Consider the following 24,553-nt stretch of genomic DNA (forward strand, 5'->3'; position numbering starts at 1 on the left):
AGGTTTAATTTCAAAGAATTCTGCTGTAGTAGCAGGTGGAGCAATAGGTGTGCATAAGAAATCATTATTATTTGTGCTAGTGAAGTCACACAACTTAGTATTTTCAGGGTTGGCCATTTTAGCAATAGTAAATAAAGCAAACTAGATAAAGTAAATGCAAGTAAACTAATTTTTTTGTGTTTTTGATATAGCAAACAAGACAGTAAATAAAGTAAAACTAGCAACTAATTTTTTTTTTGTGTTTTGATATAATGCAGCAAACAAAGTAGTAAATAAAATAAAGCAAGACAAAAACAAAGTAAAGAGATTGAGAAGTGGAGACTCCCCTTGCAGCGTGTCTTGATCTCCCCGGCAACGGCGCCATAAAAAGAGCTTGATGGCGTGTATTTCACACGTTCGTTGGGCAACCCCAAGAGGAAGGTATGATGCGCACAGCAGCAAGTTTTCCCTCGGAAAGAAACCAAGGTTTATCGAACCAGGAGGAGCCAAGAAGCACGTTGAAGGTTGATGGCGGCGGAATGTAGTGCGGCGCAACACCGGAGATTCCGGCGCCAACGTGGAACCCGCACAACACAACCAAAGTACTTTGCCCCAACGAAACGAGTGAGGTTGTCAATCTCACCGGCTTGCCGTAACAAAGGATTAACCATATTGTGTGGAAGATGATTGTTTGCAGAGAAAATAGTAAAAACAAGTATTGCAGACAGATTTGTATTTCAAGTATTAAAGAATGGACCGGGGTCCACAGTTCACTAGAGGTGTCTCTCCCATAAGATAAAAGCATGTTGGGTGAACAAATTACAGTCGGGCAATTGACAAATAGAGAGGGCATAACAATGCACATACATGACATGATAAGTATAGTGAGATTAAATTGGGCATTACGACAAAGTACATAGACCGCCATCCAACTGCATCTATGCCTAAAAAGTCCACCTTCAGGTTATCATCCGAACCCCCTCCAGTATTAAGTTGCAAAGCAACAGACAATTGCATTAAGTATGGTGCGTAATGTAATCAACAACTACATCCTCGGACATAGCGCCAATGTTTTATCCCTAGTGGCAACAAGCACAACACAACCTTAGAACTTTCGTCACTCGTCCCGGTGTCAATGCGGGCATGAACCCACTATCGAGCATAAGTACTCCCTCTTGGAGTTAAAAGTAAAAACTTGGCCGAGCCTCTACTAGAAACGGAGAGCATGCAAGATCATAAACAACACATATGTAATAACTTGATAATTAACATGACATGGTATTCTCTATCCATCGGATCCCGACAAACACAACATATAGAATTACGGATAGATGATCTTGATCATGTTAGGCAGCTCACAAGATCCAACAATGAAGCACAATGAGGAGAAGACAACCATCTAGCTACCGCTATGGACCCATAGTCCAGGGGTGAACTACTCACTCATCACTCCGGAGGCGACCATGGCGGTGTAGAGTCCTCCGGGAGATGATTCCCCTCTCCGGCAGGGTGCCGGAGGCGATCTCCCGGATCCCCCGAGATGGGATCGGCGGCGGCGGCGTCTCGCAAGGTTTTCCGTATCGTGGCTCTCGGTACCGGGGGTTTCGTCACGGAGACTTTTTATAGGCGGAAGGGCAGGTCAAGAGGCGGCACGGGGGCCCCACACCACGGGGCCGCGCGGCCAAGGGGGGGCCGCGCCGCCCTATAGTGTGGCCCCTCCGTGGCCCCTCTTCGTCTCTCCTTCGGACTTCCGGAAGCTTCGTGAGAAAATAGGCCCCCGGGCTTTGATTGCGTCCAATTCCGAGAATATTTCCTTACTAGGATTTCGAAACCAAAAACAGCAGAAAACAGCAATCGGCACTTCGGCATCTTGTTAATAGGTTAGTTCCAGAAAATGCACGAATATGACATAAAGTGTGCATAAAACATGTAGGTATCATCAATAATATGGCATAGAACATAAGAAATTATCGATACGTCGGAGACGTATCAGTCTTGAAGTTAAACTTGAGGGATCACTTCATCTTCATCTTCAAGACATACTTGACACTTAATATTTTTCATCAATTTATTCTTATTGCAACGTTGAAGCCAACATATGGTTCAAGCATTGCCTATGGACAACTCCTATAAATATAACTCAATGCAAACATTAGTCCATGGGGATTATCATTAATTACCAAAACCACACATGGGGGTTTCATGCACTTTAAAATATAACTATGACATAAACCATGCTTTTCATGATCTACAAACACATAATTTTTATCAAGCTCAAAAATAGTGGGATTAAAACATTCAACCCCACTTTTTACAATTTTATAACAAGATGATTGATCATTCTCAAGAGGTATGGGGCTCCAAGATAAAGTCAAGACCCCTCCAATCCCATTTTCAATAGTAGTATAATTAATATTATCAACCAATATAGGACCATCATCTAAAGGTTTATTATAAACATTTTCTAAGCAAAACTCTTTAGTACCATGCATTTCGAAGTCAGGCACAAATAAAGGATTATCATAAGATTTATCAAAATAGCATGGATTATCATAGATAACATGAGCATAATTATTATCACAAGTTTTACTCATAGTAAATATTTCAAGAGAATCCACGAGAACATAACGTTCATCCTCCTTTGGTAAGCATGGAGGACAATCAAATAGTGTAAGCGATATAGAGTTGCTCTCATTAGAATGTAGGCATGGGTAGCTAATCCATTCTTCTCCTTTTGTTCATCACTCTCCTCCTCTTTTTCATCTAATGAGCTTTTAGGTTCAGCAATTTCTTCTTCCAGAGGTTCCTGCAAATTGTGGATACATTCTTGTGCATGACTGAGTCTCTCTTTATAATCAATGATATAACAATTATTGCTGAAATTTTCTATGCAATAATCAAGGATAGGAGAGACCGTATCTTTAAGGTTATTACAAGCAACAGAGGTTTCATGGTTTTTAGACATGAAGGATTCTATTTCAGAAGCTCCCATCAATAAAACAAATTATTCTACTTCTTCAAATCCAAGATAAATATAGTTATTCCAATGATAGTTCACAAAATTCTTTACTAAAGCCACATTAGAATTTAAGATGTTTAGATTATGTTCAGAGCAACAATTTATATCATGGCGTTTTAAAAAAAAATCAGCAATTTGATTCAACTGTTTTAACACGCCTCTCATGACTTTACCCTTAATTGATTATCTATACTTTATAAATAATTCTTTAAGTTCCATAGAGGTTCTAGCATGTTCTTCCATAACAACAGTTTTTTAGATTTTCGGTTTTTCAAATTTTTATGGATTTTCGAGTATATAAGAAAAATAAAACAAGAGAAAAATAAACTAGACAAAAGTAAACTAAAAAAACACAACTAAACAGAAATAAACTAAGAACAAATAAACTAGACAAAATAAAATAAAAACAGAGAGACAAGTAAAATATACTCCCCACGTGAACTTATGAGTAGAGCTATGCTCCTCGGCAACGGCGCCAGTAAATAGTCTTGATGACCCACGAGTATAGGGGATCGCAACAGTCTTCGAGGGAGGTAAAACTCAAAATTTATGATTCGACACAAGGGGAGATAAAAAAAATACTTATAAGCGTTAACATCAGAGTTGTCAATCCAGCTGCACCTGAAGAAGCACTAGTAACAGGGGTGATGTGAAAGTAGCAGTAATATGAGAGCAATAGTATTAGTAACACGGCAGCAGTAGCAGTAACACAGAGGCACTAGCACCATAAAATATTCCAGTGCGTAGTTGACTGTAGAGCAATTATGATGATAGAAGGGCCGGGGTTCCAGCTATCTACACTAGTGGTAACTCTCCGAACAAATAACATGTTTTGGGTGAACAAATTATAGTTGGGCAATTGATAATTGTGTGGACATGACAATGCATGCTATGATAAGATAAAGTTTACTATAGTATGTAATTGTGCATTACAATATGATACACATACCACTATCCAGCATGCATCTGTGTCTAAATAATCCACCTTCAGGTTAGCATCCGTACACCTTCAGTATTAAATTGCAAGCAACAGATTATTGCATTAAGTAAAATGCATAATGTAAACAACACAATTATCCTTGGACAAATCATTGTTGTTTTACCCTTAGTGGCAACAACACATCCACAACCTTAGAGGTTGCTGTCACTCCCCAGATTAAATGGAGACTGAACCCACTATCTAGCATAAATACACACTCTTGGGGATACATGCACTACTTGATCGGGGTAACCACAAGTACCGGAGAACATGCAAGATCTTAAATAAACAATAGTATCATAACACGATGAACAATCTGATCACAATTCCACAATTTATCGGATCCCAACAAACACAACACCAATTATATCATATGAATCTCAATCATGTAAGGCAGCTCATGAGATCATTGTATTGAAGTACATGGGAGAGAGAGTACCAACTAGCTATAGCCAAGAAACTGTAGTCCATGGGGGAACTACTCACAAACCATCATGGAGTCGAAGTGGAGGCAGTGGAGTCGATGGAGATGGCTCCGGGGGTCAACCCCCGTCCTGGCAGGGTGTCGGAATAGGAATTTCTGACCCCCGAAACTTGTCTTCGATGGTGGCAGAGCTGCGGAACTTTTCGGGGAATATGACTCTGGTGTTTAGGGTTTTCGCGTCGAAGGCAATATATAGGCGGAAGGGCGAGGTCGGTGGGCGCCCGAGGGCCCATACCATAGCCAGGCACGGCTAGAGGTGGGCCCGTGCCATGGCATGGTGTGGCCACCTCGGCGCCTTCCTCCGTCTCTGCTTTGGACTCCGTCTTCGTGTCGGGAAAAATAGGAGGTTTGGCTTTTGTTTCGTCCAATTCTGAGAATATTTCATATACAACTTTTCTGAAATACAAAAACAACAGAATACAGGAACTGACAGTGTGGCATCTTGTTAATAGGTTAGTTCCAGAAAATACATAAAATGCCACGAAGTGTAAACAAAACATATAACAATTGGTGTAAAACAAGCATGAATCATAAAAAATTATAGATACGTTTGCAATGCATCAACCGCCGGCGAGCCTGCCTACCTCATCCCCACGAGCCTTCTCTCCCTGCATCATCCCCGCCTTACGTCTGCAACTTTGGCGATCGGCCACCGGGAGGCAACGTGCCGTGCTGCCCAGGAGGGATCCTGGCTCTTCACCGGCTTAAATCGATGAGCTAGTTAAACGAGATGCATACTGGGGAGTCTAATTTTTTTTATAAAACACACATGTATTAATGTATCCGATTAATGCAATTATAGCATGAGAAATAAATATTTATCATAAACACAAAAATATAATAATAATTTTATTATTTTCTCTTGAGTATATCCCAAGACATCGACTCGTACTGTTGGCCCTCCCTGGAGGGCCAACCTCCTAGCCATGCTTTTTTGCATATGCCTAATTTATTGGCTAGGATGCGCACGATCTCAGGGTCGTACTTATGCCGCTTAGCATGGTAGTACTCCTCATTAGTAGGGAAATGGCTATAGGGGCACGACTAATGCGGACGTTGACGAGCGCACACGACTGCTGTTTTTAGCGGCGCCCAAAAAGGCGCACGCGACTAGTGAGCCCGTAATGGCAGCGTACCCACAAAGGGGGCACGCGAGTAGTACGTAGGGACCACCTTTCCAGATGACAAAAAAAATATCAGAAGCGGGTGAACCTGGCAACACGCGATATGTACGTTGTTAGTAGCAGCGCGCCAAGTACGGGCACACGACTGGTGTTTGTAAGTGCGCGCACCTAATAAATGCATTACAGTCTAGTTTTTGTAAGTGCGCACGATATCGTCAATGACTACGCTGTATAAGACGATAAGCATAGTGTAAACGCACCAACTTTGATGCTCGCACCAACTTTGATGCTATATATATGTATGTATCTCTCACACACTCTGAGAACATAAATTTTCGCAAAGATTTCCGTGTATTGACCGTGGGAAGCTCCTATGATAGAGCTTCTCGAAGATGTCTTATGATTATAGATCTTTAGCTAGCGCTTATAAGACATCTTCGAGGAGCTCGCCTTAGGATCAGATCACACACATAACATGCAGGGAGATTAACTGCATATAGGGACAGGATTATGGGCAGTGTGTTGCAGGTGCGCCACGCGGCTACTAATAACCGCAACACACTGACGCACACACGGCTAATAATAATCGCGTCGCACGCAGCTCGCCCGCGCCCGCTATTGCGTTGCCGCCGACCGCCCGTGCCGTCTTCCCCGTCGATCGCCCGCACCCGCTCCGATCGGTATATGTGCTGTTATGTAGATTTAATTTGTTGTACATTTGATTTGTTTGGTACTATGTAGATTTAATTTGTTGAATATTTGATTTGTTTGATACTATGTAGATTTAATCTGTTGGATATTTGGTTTGTTTGCTACTATGTAGATTTAATTTGTTGTACATTTGATTTCTTTGCTACTACATGTAGATTTTGTATGATATATTTGTAATGGCCGATGATTAATTTTTTTGGCGTGATCATGGGATGGTGTCAGCGAGCTTAGTCATATGCACAAATACAAATCGTGTGCATCGTATTTGGCTCGCTGACCCCATCCTTGTGGTTTTCTGGGTTCAATATATATAGGAGGCCTTATTGGTGTTTAATAGATTAGTATTCTATAGTATGCTATAATTATTAACATAACACAACGTTATATATGCAGAAAATGGCTGCTCATTTGCACCGACGCGCAGACTGTGGACAGTATAGGTGCAAGGATAAAAAGTTTTATATTCTTTTCAAGGAGGATTATTATAAAACCATGTCGGTATGTTTTAGTCTAATTAATTAGTTTGTTCATATATGTTGCATTGACTTGTATCTTTAATCTAATTGTTGTTTCTTCCATAATTATGTTTAGGATATCCCATGTAGCGTACGTAAGGCGTGACTTCATGGAGCATATACATAGAAAAATTAACCATTCGGAACATTTGAAGTTGTCATCCAGCAGAACACACTGCCCATACCGGACATGATCTTTATTGTTGAAGTCACCAATGAGGCGAATCGAACATATTTTCACGGGCGTAGTTGGAAGAGGATGATAGAACACTACGAGATGGAACCATGGACTAATTTATATTTCTACTTGGCTGGCGTATACAGGGACACCTTCTTCCACTACAAACATCAGAACACCGCCTCCTCATCTGATAATGAATTCCATGACCCAAGGGATTCCGACGGGTCATTGTTCATTACCCACCAGTAAAGCTGAAGCCGGAGCTGGATGAGTGATTTGGTCACTTGGCTATTGTGCTCATTGTATATAATGACTTGGTCACTAACTTGGTAGGCTTTAGCTAGTGTAATGAATTGGATCAATATATTATGCTCAATGCATGTAATGACTTGATCACTTGCGACGACTGTGTAGTGTTATTAATGATTTGATCACTTGGATATATTATATTTGTGTATCTGCTGCTAATTGCTAATGATTATATATGTCTGCGACTTGCTGTGTAAATCAAGGGTATAGGCCAGAATCAGTATGCAGCAATGCAAATGCGGAATACTAGTTGTGTGCTTTCCGCCCGCTGCCAGTAAACTTAGTGGCAGCGGTCGCAGAGCGCACACGACGGGTACTGGAAGTACTAGCCGTGTCGGCCGCGCACGCAACTAGTAGCTAATACCACTGGCGAGTTACCGGTCGCGGGCCACCACCCGCTGCTGGTAGCCAAATTGGCACGCGATAGGTAGACTTTTCCCTACCAGTGCCTCCTCACCGTGATTCTTGGCCACCCTCATATCTTTCGGCGTAGTAAGGGCATCTCCAACGGCGCGACCGTTTGCGTCCGCGCGGACCTGAAATGCGCCTGCACCCTGCTCCGGTGGGGCGATGTATCGTGTCTGGGGCGTCCGCAAACATGGCCAAATATGCGACACGTTTGCGTCGCCGCGGACGCTGCGCGATCGCGCCGAGCGTCCGCTCGCTTCCCCCACTGGCCCGCTTGGCAGCGACCCCGGCTTGATCGACACAAATTAAAGCACAACAACTGCCGGGGAGGTCAGCCGGAGTGGCAACCGCACCGATCAATCCGCCAACAGCCGGAATGGAGCGTCGAACCGCCACGGAAGAGCAACCGCAGTCCTCTTCGTTATACGCGACACCATTAATCCCCGCTGAATATAACCCCTGCGCCTGCTGTAATTCACGTCCAACCGGCTGATATTCTTCTTCTTCTTCTTCTTCCCCAACACCGGCTAGCCACCATGAGCAACTTGTCGTTGCCATCAAACACGTACGACGAGGGGAAGCCGACGGGATGGCATCATTGGTGGGATAGGGCTGCGACGCCCAACAACCCTAGCTCCCCGCCGAGGGAGGTCGAGGAGGAGGGAGGCGCCATTGGCCTCGACAACCAGGAGGAGGAGGAGGACTGAAGGCGCTGGAGGCGGCGAACGACGCAATGACGACAAGGAAGGAGGCAAGGGCCCGGGTGAGGGCGCAGGCGCGAGCGCATGCAGAGCGTCATCATCCGTTCACCGACGACGAGGAAGAACCCATTGACCAGTCGTCCGACTGGAACCCAAGTTTGTCGGACGCGTCGTCCGGCAGTACCTCTTCGGAGGAGAAGATGGCAAGCAGGAAGCGCGTCCGTGAGGACGACGAGGCGGGGCCTTCTAACAAGAAGGCCAAGAATTATTTTATAACTAGAAGGATACCCCGCACATTGCAGCGGGAATTTCTCTGATAACTCTATTTTCTATAAAACAAAAGAATATAAGTTGATTGAAATATGATGTTATTTGTAGGAACATGCAGGATTTAATTGGCGTAAATAGTCAAGAGGCTAACTTTAAAAAATTAACTTGAAATGGTTATGTAGTTGACGGCTAAAATTGGATGATGTGAATAATTGGATGGCTTAAAAAATAGATGATGTGGCTTGCATGTAGAGTATTAATGAATGTTAGTGGGGGATGACATGGACAATTGCATGGCTAATAGAATAGATGATGTGGATAGCTTGTATATTGAGATAGACAACTTAAATGAACCTCTAGTGGAGTTTTGCTTTATAAGAGATATAGATTTGTTTGTTTTCGCATTTATTCTCTAGTTTGTATGTTAAATATGTTTGAACTTGTTCGATTCGAGAAAGCATGGCATGGCATGATCAGTACAATTTGTTTTCGCGTTTATTCTCCATGCTCTTTGAAAGATTCGTCAACCGATGTAGAAATTGAAAGGTTCTTCAAAGAAGGAAAAAAAGAAGCATAAAAACAAAACATTGGGGTGTCCAAAATGCGTCGCTGGAATGCCCATTCCAGCGACGCAAATGGATAATTTTCGTCTCGCGATCATGTTTGTATCTGTCGAGTGACGCAAACGAACGCTCGTGAACAATTTAGACGTCCAAAATACGTCGCTCCGTTGGAGATGCTTTGCCTTATCCCCAAAGTGTTGCGCTGCCACACGGTCATAGGCGCTTGTTGCCTCCTCTGTGTTCAGCCATGTGCCAAGGTACCACTTGCACTAAGTTCCGCCTCTGGACATGGTACTGACAACAACACGGACATATCAACATAATAAGAGCATCTCCAACAGGCGCGCTATATCGCGGCGCGCTAAAACTAAGATGCCGCGCGCGGTAAACAGATAGCGCGCGCTGTGCCGTTTTTTTCTCCGCCGGACGCGCTAATATGCAGCGCGTGCGCGCGCAGGAAAAATGGTCCTCCGCCAGGCGCGGCAAAATACAGCGCGCGCGGGCGCGGAAAACAGATTTCTAGACTATTTTGCATTCACAAAGATCAAATAAACACACATAATTGCATTCACCATGAAACAAATGACACAAAGTGCAACAACATCACATAGTTCAACAAGGACACACAAAATGATGTAGTTCAACAATGACACACGACATATGGTTCAAATGGACAAAGTGGAACAATGCATATCTGTAACATCCCAAGTTTCAACAATAATAAACAAGAAAGACAATTTCCCCAAAGACAAAATTTGCAATTAACAAAAACTTTTTCTATGCATATAGTGCCACATATAGGTTCATGCATTTGAGTGTTTTTCTTTTGAGCAATTGCCATGATGAGTGTTGGTATGTTTAACAATTGCTATTGGAACCCTAACCAAGATCACCAAACCCTAATTTGAGGAGAAATAGAGAAAATGGGAAAAACCCATATTTCACTTACATACACCTTACACCAAAATGCAAATCTTCACCCTAGGCCATAATTGCTTGCACCCTTGCTTCTAAAATACATAGATATGATAAACTAACACTTTTGCATCCTTGGATCAAGAATCAAACACAAGGAAATCTCAAATTCATCTTACATATGATAATGGTCACTTGGCCCAAAAATATTTTCTTCACCACTTTACCTCTCTGATTCTCTCAACTCTTGAACTAAACTTAGTCAACCAAAGCCCTGTCATCCAAGACCATGTCAAGGTCTACAACTTTCATGTTGACCACCCTCCCTAGAGTTGACTAGGTTGACCAGTAGAGAGTTGACAAGTAAGGACTTTGAATCAAAATGAAGATAACCTCAAATTTGAAATGTTACAAATCAATTCCAAAATGAACACCACCACCACCAATCCTTCACTTTAATTATATAATTGAGTTGTGCCAAAAATATTTCCAAAAATTTGACCAAAATGTTCATGCGGGCATTGTGTCGAACAGTTGGCAGGCATAATTCCAGAATGGTGTTACATGCTATTACACGATGGATTCTTGACTAAACCTCTTTAAACTTGTGATCATTTGATCCCTCTGGCTCCCCTGCATCGAGCTTGGTACATGCTAGGACTTGGTAGAGTGGAAAAGTGAGGAGAAACTCACCATGCCGTGCACCCCCGGCCACCCATGGCACCCCTCTCTCCAGCCCTCCTCTCAACGTTTCTCTTTGTCCCAGAGCATCTTGGCATCACGAGGAACCTCACCGTACCCTCCCCAGCCTCACCAAGCCTCGCCATTGGCCGGAACACGCGTGTCCAAAACGATGCCAGGCGTGCCAGCACGCGCGCTCACCGCGCACTGGACGCGCCAGTACGTCGTGCACTCGAGCGACACCGTCCTCCCCCTGCATCCCTACCAGCACGTTGAGCAGCTACACCTTGCCCTCTACCGCCTAGCCACACTCGAGCAGCTGCGGAGGCCTTGTCACCGTCGTCCTCGCCGGCGAGGTACCGCGGGTACCGTGATGATCATCACACGCGCCAGAGCTATCCAGTCGTCCTCTCGCCGCGCCAGCTAGTCCTCGAGCATCGCCAGGACGACGCCTACAAGATGCTGTCCTCGCCTTGCCCTTTCGATCGACGAAGAGGCCACGCCGTCGACGCGCCCTTGCAGCACCTCACGACCACCCTCGCCCGCTATAAATAGAGCACCTCAGCCCGCAACTTCTTCACACCATCTGCTCCCCTCTCGTCACTGATCACTCTCCCCACCTCAATTTAACACCACCTCGTCGGAGCAGCAGCAATTGGAAGCTGAGGTCCGCCGGAGCCCGCGGAAGCCCTGCTTCGATTGGAGCCTCCCCGAGCGCCGCCGCTGCCCCAAGCTCTTCCTCATCTACTTCCCCTTCTCCGCGCACACTGCCAGACTCCTGCAACGGCCTGGTAGGCTCTCCCACCCCCTAGGCTCGCCGCCAGTGAGCCGTCGCTCGTCGGAGACGACGATGCTCCAGCACCGTCGGATCATGTTCTAATCCTACGGCCTAACGCGCGCGTACCGCTTCGGCGTTTAAAGAGCCGCTGACAGGTGGCCCCCACCTAGTCAGGGCAGCCCACCCGCACCAGTTGCTAGTTGGGCTGCGAAGTGAAATTTAAATCTGTTTCGGCCCGTTTAGCTTTCCCGCCTAGCCCATCAATTCAAATTCGGATTTAATCTTTATTCAAAATATGCTGCTGAAGGTTTAGTAAAATTTGAATAGTTTGAAATCTGCCAAACCAAATTTAGCAAACTTTATACCGTTGGAAAGCCCATGAATTTATCTATCCAATGCCACTGGTCCCATCCCCAAATTCATAGTAGAATTAAATGGATAAAAAGAACAAGACAGGGACTTTTGAACATTCAAACTTTATTTAAAATTTAACCAGAATAGATTTTGAATTGATTCCAACTCTAATAAATCACAAATGATGTCCTCTAATTGATTATGCAATAATATAGACATGTTGTTTGTATGATCATGGACGAGATCAAATAAAAGGGCTATGTAGTCAATTCTAGAGCAATTGAAATTGGAATTCAAACTCAACACTAATATGAGAGCTACCTCTCATTTAAATTTTGATCCTAAGTACTAATAACCAGGGGGAATGACTTAGGCTAATAAACCCTTGAGAATTATTACTTAGAGATTTTAATTCATTAAATGTTAAGTATTAAAACTATGTGAAGTGTAGCACTTCAATTAACTTGTACTCACATATAATAGATATGAAATGTTGACTTGAGTCAACCTATATTTCATACCTGATTATTATATGATGAGATTAAATCTTAATATGAGTAATAAGGAGAAATTGATTTCTCTAAGGAGCTACATACCAAAGTTAAGAAATAGTAATAATAATAAGAGGAAATTATTTTTCTCTTAAATAAGAACTCATCCAACAATCCACCATGCCATGTTTGATTGATGATAGGATTAGTGTGTGAACCCTTTTTAAGTGTTTCTAGTTTAGCATGTGAGCTTGGTTTAGTATTTATACCTCGTATTCGTATATAGACGCTAGTACCGAGGAATACCAAGAGGAGGAGGCCTACTCTCAGGAAGAAGAAGAGAACTTCGATAACTACCCAGCTCAAGGCAAGCTAACCCTTGCTAAACACAAGTGCTTAGATCTACAAGAGCAAAGGCACCATCACACTTTACTTTTATGTATTACCTATCCCATGTTTTTACTTACTTTTATTTTGCTTATTTATTTCAAAGTACTTTTTGATTTATGATTCACTTGGTCTAGAGTAGAACAATACTTGGAGTAGATTAGCACAACTCAAAGCTAGATAGCACCCCTCATGTAGTTGCTAGTGCTAATCAATTAAAATTGACTACTCTAGATGGGAACATGGTGAAGTGAAATGACTTTGAAAGAAAGTAAAGTGGAGGTGAATATGAACAAGAGAAGATGGTGATTTTTGATAAAATTGATGATTGGGTTTGAATGCGATACCCTTCCAATTATACAAGTACCCCCACAATACCTGATTATGGGTAGGGCTTAACTAGAAACTTGTGTATTTTAGTATGGGTTCCCTCTAAACCAGCGTCATAGGGGTTACGCCGAGGCTGCCTCCGTATATGAGAAATGATGTGAATATGAGGTGAATGTACGACCCAAGCCCTGTGCAGTTCCCGGGTTAACAGTTGGTTTTCACCGGGAGGCCAAACTCATGGGGAGAGGTGCCTATACTAGGACATATAAGTGAAAGGTTAAGGTTGATGATCCGCGTACTGAGTTACGATGATTCGGGGTTATCCTCGACGGATGTAATCAAAAGTTGTGGCACAAGAGTACAACCTCTGCGAGTGTTAAACCTATTCGAATAGCCGTGTCCGCGGTTATGGACGATTGGAAAGGCCATACTATCTCCGTTGTCAGAATTTTTGAAACGATGAATTTGAATGATGATTTGACTTGGATCCCAAATGAATGGTGGGAATGACACTAATGTTCCCACTTGAGTTAGTCTAGCAAATGTTGGGTTTTTACTAAATGCTTATCAAATTAAAACTTGGCTTTATGCAAATTAACCTAGAGCTTAGCACCCCTTACTACACTTAATATGTTTTACCTTAGAATTAGTTTGCGAGTACTTTAAAGTACTCATGGCTTTGCCCTGGCTATTCAAATGCCAGACTTTGAAGAGGAGCAACAGTATCAGGATGACGGACAACAGGATGTCTACGATAACTAGGATCGTCTTCTAACGTCAAGCGTTGCCTGTGGAATAGATAGTCCACTACTACTACGCTTCCGCTACTTATTTGTGATGTTGAACAATCTATTTGTGTAATATTGGATCATGTGATCCCTTGTTGTAAGACCTTATGTGTTGTAATAAATGATGACTCTGAACTACTGACTATTATGTCTCGCAAAAACAATCTTCCTGGGATTGCGATGTATGATGTAATAGGGCATCCGGACTTAAAAATTCGGGTGTTTACAATATCACAAATGCATATCACACTTCCGCATTTTCCAAGTCAACACCTTCTTCTTCCTCCTCGTCATCTTGGGTTGAAGGAGGAATAGTAGCATTCATGGAAGACACGAAGCCTCCCGGTGGTGCTCCCATACTCCCATACACACCACTCACGGAGCCTCCCATGGTCCCTCCAAACACTCCTCCATAGCTTGGTCCTCCCATGCCGGCCATGCCTCCATAGCCTCCCATGCCGGCCATGCCTCCCATGGTGGGCATGGGCATGCTTCCCATGCCGGCCATGCCTCCCATGCCTCCTCCAAACGTCGGCATGCCTCCTCCAAACATGCCGGTAGTGGAAGTGTTCATGTTGGCTACCAACAATCTCTTTTTGGCCAACACTTCATCGCGAAGAAGGTTGATGTACTCCTTTTGCCTCTCATCCATATGGGAAGTATCCATCAAGAAAAGCTTCCTCTCCTCCTCCGCTAGGCGTGCATGCTCCTCGGTGGCTTGCCTCTTCTCCTCCAAAGCCAACTTCCTCTCCTCGTTGGCGGCAATCCTCTCCTCCAAAGCGGCTCTCCTAGCTTCAATAGCATCCATAGCCTCTTTCTCCAAGTTTCGTTGCATCTTTCTATCTTCATTTGCTTGCAACCTTGCATTTGCAATCCTCTCCATAGCCATGGCAATGTCATCATCTCCGGCTTTCTTTCCCTTCATTTCCTTGGCGGTCTTCCAACCATGCACATTCCTCCGCCCATTGTTGACGGAGTGAGGAGTGGAGCTTCTCTTCTTCCCTTCATCACTTGAATCATCATCATCGATGATTGTTGCATCACCGGTAGCATTGGCCGCCATAGTTGCCGCATCCAACTTGCCGCGCGTCTTCCACTTCTCTTCATTCCCTAGCACTTCATAGCAATGATGCAAGGTGAATGGCTTGCCAAGAATCTTGTTGCCTTTCTTGTTCTTCTTTCCCACATCCCTAAACAATCCTTGAGCCATGGAGTTCTACACATATGCGGAAAAGAAAATAGATGAGCCATATGAAGTACAACCGTATTCTTCTCATATGAGCCATATGGTGAACATAGTAGAATGACTTACCCTATCATTCTCATTAGTGCCACTTGGATTGAGAACATCGATGTTGGCTTGCACGCCCGCCCATTTTTGGCAATCGGTGTTGATACCGGACCAACGGGACCGAAGTGAGCGCATGGTTCGCTCGATCCCACTTGTGTTTGTGTTGAAGTACTCCGTCATCCTCATCCAATATGTTTCTCTTGTTTGATCGGTACCGGTTGTTGGATCCATTCCAATTGTCAACCACGTCTTGCAAAGCAACTTGTCCTCCGCTATGGTGTAGTTGGCGGCCCGGCCGGGAGGGCGAGGTTCAATCAGCCCTTCTCCTTCCTCATCTACATCCTCATATTCCTCCTCCCCATCAGCGGCTTCATCGTCATGCAAGAACGAGGATCCAACATTCATTGTCTCCATGAATGCCGCATCATCCACTCTACATTGCAATGAAATTCATTACCATCGGCTAGGTATGCATCTAAACCACAATTCGACAAAAAAGTAGTGTTTTTTACCTCTCGCGCATTTCACCATCCACCATATGTGCGCCCGCGCGGTTGCCGGACGGAGGCGTCGGCTGGGTCGGCGGAGCAGGAGGAGGAGGAGGCGCCTGGTTCGGCGCCGGAGGAGGAGGCTGTCGGCGGGGGACGGGCGCCTTCGCTTTCTTCGGTGGCGCGACGGCGGCGGGGCCGAGGTGCGGCCGTTTGGTCGACGGCGCCTTCCCCCTCCTCGGCGCGGGCCACGCGTTGCCGGCGCCCTGCGCGGCCATCTGCGCCGCGGCAGCGCCTGCGTGCAGTGCCCCGCGCGGTGGGACAAAGAGCGCGCGCGCAGCAGCGGTTGGGTTCCCGGCGTCGGCGCCGCCGCTAGGGTTTGGCGGTGGCGCGGCGGAAGTGGCGGCGGCGGAGGGTGTGACAAAGTAGGGAGGGGTCGGCGGGTTGCCGGAGGGGTCGTCCATCGTCGGGATCGCCGGCGGCGCGCGGAGACGACGGATTGGGCTCGGGGCAGCGACGCGGAGGCGGAAGTTTCAGCGCGGGGGATTTTTCGCGCTTGGACGAGCGATGCCGCGCGCTGTAGCCGGCGCGCCAGATATGCCGCTCCGGATTGTGCAAAACGCCGCGCGCCCTAAAAATTTTACAGCGCCGCGCCGTTTACCGCGCCTGCTGGAGCGCCACATTCCCTCCCGCGCGCGCTATATCGGACGTTTTTATGCCGCGCGGCCTATATAGCGCGCCTGTTGGAGATGCTCTAATAAACTAGCAATTTACACTACACACTAGCAAATTTCAATACACTAGCAATTTACACTAGACTAACATCAAAGAATTTAGACTAACAGCTTAGATCAATAGTGTTTCGCAATTAGTAGGAATTTATTGTAGACACAATAATGTATTATGTAGGTGTTTAAGTTATTGCAATATTTTTGCCTTTTTCTTTTTCTTTTGACAGACCAAAAGGAGAATGTTGCACCAGGCTCACAAACCTAGGATAAAATATTCATACTTCGGTGTCGCACATCAGTGATCGAGTAGGAATTATCCATGGCATATGTTCAACTTTTCTTTCGTTGGAGAGAGAATTTTGTAGACTAATGGCCGATGCTCCACCACGATTTGCACAGAGATTTGAAAAACAATGGCGAATAGTGACGGGCCACCCACGTGGGGAAGGATACACTTCATCGTTTTGCCCAATCAGATGGGATCAGCTAGCTAATCATGGTCAACTCCTCAGTCTCCTCACTCACTTTGTAGCTTCTGGCAACCGAGAGGAATCCGGCGTCTGTTCGTGTGGCTATGGCGTCTGTTCGTGTAGTGCTGGCCGTGAACGGCGTGAGGCACGAGGCGGCCGGCGCTGACCTCTCCATGTCGCTGATCGAGTTCCTGCGCACACGGACGGCCGTCAGGGGCCCCAAACTTGGCTGCGCCGAAGGTGAGACACCATCCTCAAGACCTCTGCAGCAATCCGACCTCCTGCTTAGTTAGTTGCCCGATCCGTCTACTTGAGTCTACAGTTGACTCCTAATATCGCCCTTTTTTAGACGGTTTCTTGATTTCTAGTCCGTGTGAATATTCCTGAATTTTTATAGAACTACTTCTCTACTATAGAATATCGTTACGAGCATCTACGATCGTTTTGAGACTTTTCTTAGAAGTATAGATCACGAATTTTTGAACTGCAACCATGAAACCAAATTCATGTTTTCATTCTACCACAGTGGAGGTGCGATACCTTTGATTTCACCAACGGCGCCAAACTTTATTTTTCCTATGGCGACTTTAACATTTCATCTTCTTAGCTAATATAGTTACGGAAGAAGCTGTGGTTTGCAACTGTTGAGGATCAAACGCACACAAAATTATAAAAAAACACTGATTGTGTAAATGGAATTATTATAATCCATCACAACCTAAGAAAAATGCAAGTACAAAAGTACTTCACAGATATGATTGGATCAAAAAATAGAAACATATGACTCGGAGAAAAATATTGGCCACTATACTTTCCTCATAGTGGAGCACATGGTGACAAACTAAATGTTTGCCAATACACTTTCCTCATAGTGGAGCACATTGTGAGGAAAAATGTTAGCCACTATACTTCTCTCCTATGAAGTTGTGAAGGTTGAGGCAGTTTGACATTGTGAGCGTGAAGTGGCATAATAAATTTATAAAAATAGTAGCCTATCTCTTAGACTCAATAAGCTACCATGTTTGGTTCTACCATATATATTATGTAAAGTTTAATAAACATCTCCATCGAGGAGATATTTGATTAAATAGATACTCCTTCCGTCCCATGATATGTTATGAGACAGATAAATCCTCCGTAAATTGGAGTTGATCCAAAATCAGAATTTTGATTAAGCAAAGTTCATCGCTAAGGTAGTAAAGTTGTTATAAATGCACACTAGTTCGCGCCAGAGAAAATTAATTTCAAAAAAAGTTTGGTAAAAAGATCTCCAAAACATTCCTTCTTTTACGGGTCGTCCCAAAAATGTTCATACTTGTATTTATCACTATTTTTCTTGAATTAATTAATATGTTCCAAAAGAAATTCAAAGGTATGACTGTATGAGACATGTGCAAAGAATAACAAATTTGGCCCTTCCTCTATATTATGGCGCAAACAACGAGAAAAAGTTAATGCTAAATAAATTTGGCCGTAAATTGGAGTACATGAATTTGCATTGAGATTCTAAAAAATAATAAATATAGCATGACTATAATACTACTCCATGATACTACCCACTATAGAAACCAGACTCAGTGCACCTTATAAGCTTTTAACACACCGGCTAATCCTGTCGGTGTCAACGAGGAAGCTTATTCACACGGTCTTCTTTCCCCCTTCTTCTTCCGCCCCTTCTGCGACGCTTCCCGCGGCCTTTTCCTGCAGCTGGGTCGCCCGCTCGTGTTCCCCAGAGGTCCGGCGGCAGCTTCCAGACAAACAGATTTTAGCGTCCGCGAGCGCGGGGGTTCGTATGACACCGCCAGGCGCCAGCTAAATGCGCGGTCCAGCTCCAGCAGGAGGAGGCGGCTGGATGTACGAGGGACCCGGGTGTCAAGCGTATCCTAGTGGCAACGTCCATGGTCTCTGATAACTCGCAGGTGTGACCGTGTAAGGTAACCAGCAGCAGCATCTCCTTATGGCCACCATGATCACCACCTGCTCGACGGTATTGCTCGATGGCTACATAAGTGCGGTCCCTGCTCGATCTTGCCTGGGTGGCGGCCCATAACTGATGTCTATTGTTCTCTGCAATCCTGTATTGAACGATTCGTGTTACTGTCAACAAACAGTGGTCTGGTTAGACATCATGTAACCTATTTCCTGTCATGTCGTCCTTAAGCTTTTTTACCCACTGTCTCATAATGGATCCTGTTCTTTGAAGATGAAACGCTAATACATGACGGCACTTCATATGATTTTAGTTCCCCTCGGCAACTGTGTGTGTGTGCATTGGCATTGTCATCAAACATTTTCTTTCTCACTTGAAATAAGAGATCCTAATACCGTTTCTGATATGTTATAATTGGTAGTAATGTTTCTGATGTACAACTTCATGCTGCTGCAGGTGGATGCGGTGCATGTGTCGTCCTGATATCCAAGTATGACCCGTCCACTGACGAGGTGAACGAGTTCTCAGCAAGCTCCTGCTTGACACTCCTTGGCAGCGTGAACCTATGCGCAGTGACCACCAGTGAGGGCATCGGCAACACAAAAGATGGCTTCCACCCCGTGCAGCAGCGCCTCTCTGGTTTCCACGCCTCGCAGTGCGGTTTCTGCACCCCAGGCATGTGCATGTCCATTTTCTCTGCACTCGTCAAGACTGATAAGGAGGCTGGCCGTCCTGCTCCGCCTCAGGGGTTCTCCAAGCTCACCGCCTCCGAAGCCGAGAAGGCTATCTCCGGCAACTTGTGCCGTTGTACCGGCTATAGGCCCATCATCGATGCCTGCAAGAGCTTCGCATCTGATGTTGACCTCGAGGACTTGGGCCTCAACTCCTTCTGGAAGAAAGGTATAGACCATGCAGATGTTAGCAAGCTTCCGGCGTACATCAGTGGCGCCATCTGCACCTTCCCGGAGTTCCTCAAATCTGAGATCAAGTCTTCAGTAAACCAAATGGACAATGTCCCAATCGAGATATCAGATGACGACGGCTGGTACCATCCTAGGAGCATAGCTGAGTTTCAAGTGCTGTTGAATTCCAACTGGTTTGATGTAAAATCAGTGAAGATTGTGGCTTCAAACACTGGCTCTGGTGTGTACAAGGAGCAAGATCTATATGACAAGTACATCGACATCAAAGGGATTCCAGAGCTTTCAGTCATCAACAGAAGCAGCAAGGGGGTTGAGATCGGAGCAGCTGTGTCCATCTCCAAAGCCATTGATGTTTTCTTGGATGGAAACCTTGTTTTTAGAAAGATCGCTGATCATCTGAACATGGTAGCTACACCATTTGTTCGGAACATGGCCACCGTCGGGGGAAACATAATCATGGCACAAAGGCTGCAGTTTCCGTCAGATATTGCAACCGTTCTTCTGGCTGCAGGTTCAACTGTCACCGTCCAGGTGGCTTCCAAGCGGCTGTGTTTTACATTGGAGGACTTCTTGGAGCAGCCTCCTTGTGATTCTAGAACCCTACTGCTCAACATATTTGTCCCAGATTGGGATTCAGATAATATGACATTTGAGACTTGTAGAGCATCTCCTCGTCCATTCGGCAATGCCGTCTCATATGTCAACTCTGCATTCTTGGCAAGGGTATCAGAGGCTTCATCATCAGGGGAGCTTCTCATTGAGGATATACGCCTGGCATTTGGTGCTTATGGAACCAAGCACGCTATCAAGGCTAGGAATGTTGAGGACTTCCTGAGGGGAAAATCAGTGAGTGCATCTGTAATGCTTGAAGCTATCAAGTTGCTTAAAGATGCTATTTCACCATCAGTAGGAACCACACATCCTGAATACAGAGTTAGCTTGGCAGTCAGTTTCCTGTTCAGTTTCCTGTCTTCCCTTGCTAGCAACCAGAATGAACCGGCAAGGACTGACCGTCTCAATGGGTCTGATACTAATGGAATCATGAACGGTGGTTCTGAGTCCTCATTGGTGAAGCATGTTAAGGTTGACATTGACTGTTTGTCAATTCGCTCAAGGCAGGAACTGGTTTCCACAGAGGAATACAAACCAGTTGGCAAGCCTATCAAGAAAGCTGGTGCAGAGCTACAAGCTTCTGGTATATACTCTCATACAGTTTTCTTAAGCTAATCTAGCTTACAAGTGCTCCACTCAATTATCTTGAACTCTAGCTCTGGGTTAGTAGTGATTGATAGTGTTGATCAATCTTTGCAACTTAATGCTTGGCACTTAAACTTTTCAGATTTATCGAACTTGTAGTAGTGTTTATGATAATATTTTATTCTGCATTCTTCATAGCAAAATCATTTGATAGTCCTTTCGTTCATCTTTAGTACATTTGGTGGATTAATGCTGAACCATCTGAAAAGCTTTATTCATGCATATTTGGCTTAGATCTTTTTTTGTAGCACTCACCATTCTATCTTAAAGTTAAAACATGCACTTGACACTATTCTTGATTCTTGCACAGGGGAAGCTGTGTACGTTGATGACATCCCTGCTCCGAAGGGTTGCCTCTATGGAGCATTTATCTACAGCACACATCCCCATGCTCGTATAAAAGGTATCAAGTTTAGATCATCTTTGGCTTCACAGAAGGTGATAACGGTTATTGATGCAAAGGACATTCCTAGTGGTGGGGAAAATATTGGATCCACCTTCGCATCATTAGGAGAGGAAGCGGTTTTTGCTGATTCGGTTTCTGAATTTGCTGGTCAAAATATTGGCATTGTGGTACTTCTTAGTTCTTAACCACTTCAACTTTCTTTCTTTCTGATGAAGGTGGTTACGTTAATCCATAATTTTGAGGGATGATTTGAGCTTACTGTAAATTTTTTTTCTTTGCTTATAACTCAGATTGCAGAAACGCAAGAGTATGCCCATATGGCGGTGAAACAAGCTGTCATCGAGTATAGCACCGAAAACCTTGAGCCACCAATTCTGACGATAGAGGATGCTGTCCAGCATAACAGCTACTTCCATCCTCCCCCCTTTTTAGCTCCTAAGCCAGTTGGCGATTTCAGCGAAGGAATGTATGAAGCTGATCACAAGATATTATCAGCAGAGGTACATGTCTTCATTTTGTTGAATAGTGTGTACATCCTAAGATTACTGAGAAGAATACTCACATCCAGTGTGTTTGCTTGCACAGGTGAAACTTGAATCCCAGTATTACTTCTACATGGAGATGCAAGCCGCCTTAGCTATTCCTGACGAAGATAACTGTATCACCGTCTACTCCTCGGCGCAAATGCCTGAGGCTACGCAAAGTGTCATTGCAAGGTGCCTTGGCATACCGTTCCATAATGTCCGTGTCATCACAAGAAGAGTTGGAGGTGGCTTTGGTGGGAAGGCGATGAAAGCAATGCATGTACGTGCCACGATTATACAACCAAAATTTACTTAAATATTTTAGTTGGCGCAATCTGATCACGAAATTTTCGGTACATATCAGGTTGCAAGTGCATGTGCAATTGCAGCATTCAAGCTGCGGCGTCCAGTTCGGATGTACCTTGACCGCAAGACAGACATGATCATGGCTGGAGGGCGGCACCCGATGAAGGTGAAGTACTCAGTTGGGTTCAAGTCGGATGGCAGGGTCACAGCCTTGCACCTTGATCTCGGCATCAATGCTGGAATATCACCAGATTACAGCCCAGTTATGCCAAATGCTGTTATAGGGTCTCTGAAGAAGTACAACTGGGGTGCCCTCGCATTTGACATAAAGGTTTGTAAGACGAATGTTTCATCCAAGTCCGCAATGCGTGCTCCCGGTGAAGTGCAGGGTTCCTTCATTGCAGAAACTATCATCGAGCATGTTGCCTCAGCGCTCTCAGCTGACACCAACACCATCAGAAGGAAGAATCTCCATGACTTTGAGAGCCTTAAGGTGTTCTTCGGGGGCAGTGCGGGCGAGGCTTCGACCTATAGCCTTGTCACCATCTTCGATAAGCTGGCCTTGTCACCCGACTACCAGCTCAGGGCTGCGATAGTTGAGCGTTTCAACAGCGGCAGCCGGTGGAAGAAGCGTGGTATTTCTTGCGTGCCAATCACATATGCGGTGACTCTCCGGCCAACTCCGGGGAGGGTGTCCATCTTGAACGATGGTTCCATCGCCGTCGAAGTTGGTGGAGTCGAGATAGGCCAAGGGCTATGGACCAAAGTGAAGCAGATGACAGCGTTCGTACTGGGGCAGCTATGCCCTGATGGTGGCAAAGGCCTTCTCGACAAGGTGCGTGTTATCCAGGCCGACTCATTGAGCATGATCCAGGGAGGCTGGACCGCCGGGAGCACCACCTCTGAAACTAGCTGCGAGGCTGTTCGACAGTCGTGCGCTGCACTTGTTGAGAGGCTCAAGCCTATCAAAGAGGACCTGGAGGCTAAGTCTGGCATGGTGGCATGGAGCTCCTTGATTGCTCAGGTGATGACAAATCTTTTGAAATTTCATTCTTTAAGTAACGTGGCAAGAATTTCCTGTGTTAATTTGTCAGATTACCATGTGAATATACTCCTTGTTTGCAGGCAACTATGGCGAGTGTGAACTTGTCGGCGCAAGCCTACTGGACCCCTGACCCAACTACCGCAAGTTATTTGAACTATGGAGCAGCTGTTAGTGAGGTACCATCATCCAAATTGTAGCAGCTGTATTACAAGTGATGCAGGTCTGATTTGCAATCTGAATATGAACATTTCAGGTGGAAGTTGATGTCCTGACAGGAGCAACCACGATCCTCAGGAGCGATCTGGTTTATGACTGTGGGCAAAGCCTGAATCCTGCGGTAGACTTGGGCCAGGTTAGCTCCGAGACAACTGGCTGTTCGATAGACATCATTGTCTGGATGATATGTGACTACTCTGAATTCTGTTCTTGGGTTTTACTCAGGTTGAAGGTGCATTCGTGCAAGGGATAGGATTCTTCACAAACGAAGAGTACACAACTAACTCCGACGGCCTGGTCATCAACAACGGGACATGGACATACAAGATCCCAACAGTGGACACCATCCCGAAACAGTTCAACGTCGAGCTCTATAACAGCCCTCGCAATCAGAAACATGTCCTCTCCTCGAAAGGTGAAACTTGTGATCTCTCTAGCATGGTTCCATTTCATCAGAACTCTTCAACTCTGAGCTTGCCTGCTGCAACAGCAATCTTGACACTGTGTGGTCATATCTTTTGCTTTCAGCCTCTGGTGAGCCTCCCTTGCTCCTCGCATCCTCGGTGCACTGTGCAATGAGGGAAGCCATCAGAGCAGCCAGGAAGGAGTTCTCAGTTTGCACAGGACAGGCAAACTCCCCGATCACGTTCCAGATGGATGTGCCGGCAACGATGGTTGCAGTAAAGGAGCTCTGCGGCCTCGATGTTGTCGAGAAACATCTCGAGAGCCTCTTGGCCGCAAAGGCGTGAAGAACCAACAGAATCAGGAACTTAGCCTAGCTTCCCTCATTTCATTAGGAGGCTAGGAGCAGATTACATGGAAAAAATGATAGAAATGTGAGAACGCATTACTTGATAAGCTGGCATGTAGTTTGCCAACCTATTAATGATCACGTTGGGTTGTTAGACATGGGAAACTATGCTTGGTTTTTAACTTCATAATAAGTGGCTTCGGAAGCTAGAGAATTGGGATGGATGCTGCCACCTGTAGAAATGTACT

General features: G+C 45.1%; 1 protein-coding gene across 1 annotated transcript; it reads left to right on the forward strand.

Annotated features, from left to right (window-relative positions):
• Window positions 1–17,051: 17,051 nt before the first annotated feature.
• Window positions 17,052–24,492, forward strand: LOC124690068 (indole-3-acetaldehyde oxidase-like). Its single transcript, XM_047223506.1, has 10 exons — window positions 17,052–17,187; window positions 19,334–20,995; window positions 21,368–21,630; window positions 21,754–21,963; window positions 22,049–22,267; window positions 22,352–23,317; window positions 23,419–23,514; window positions 23,592–23,690; window positions 23,780–23,969; window positions 24,083–24,492. Exons 1-10 carry the CDS (start codon window positions 17,052–17,054, stop codon window positions 24,301–24,303), a joined length of 4,062 nt encoding a protein of 1,353 aa, XP_047079462.1. The 3' UTR covers window positions 24,304–24,492.
• Window positions 24,493–24,553: the final 61 nt, after the last annotated feature.

This window comes from Lolium rigidum, chromosome 1 (assembly GCF_022539505.1).
Source record: "Lolium rigidum isolate FL_2022 chromosome 1, APGP_CSIRO_Lrig_0.1, whole genome shotgun sequence".
Taxonomy (NCBI): domain Eukaryota; kingdom Viridiplantae; phylum Streptophyta; class Magnoliopsida; order Poales; family Poaceae; genus Lolium; species Lolium rigidum.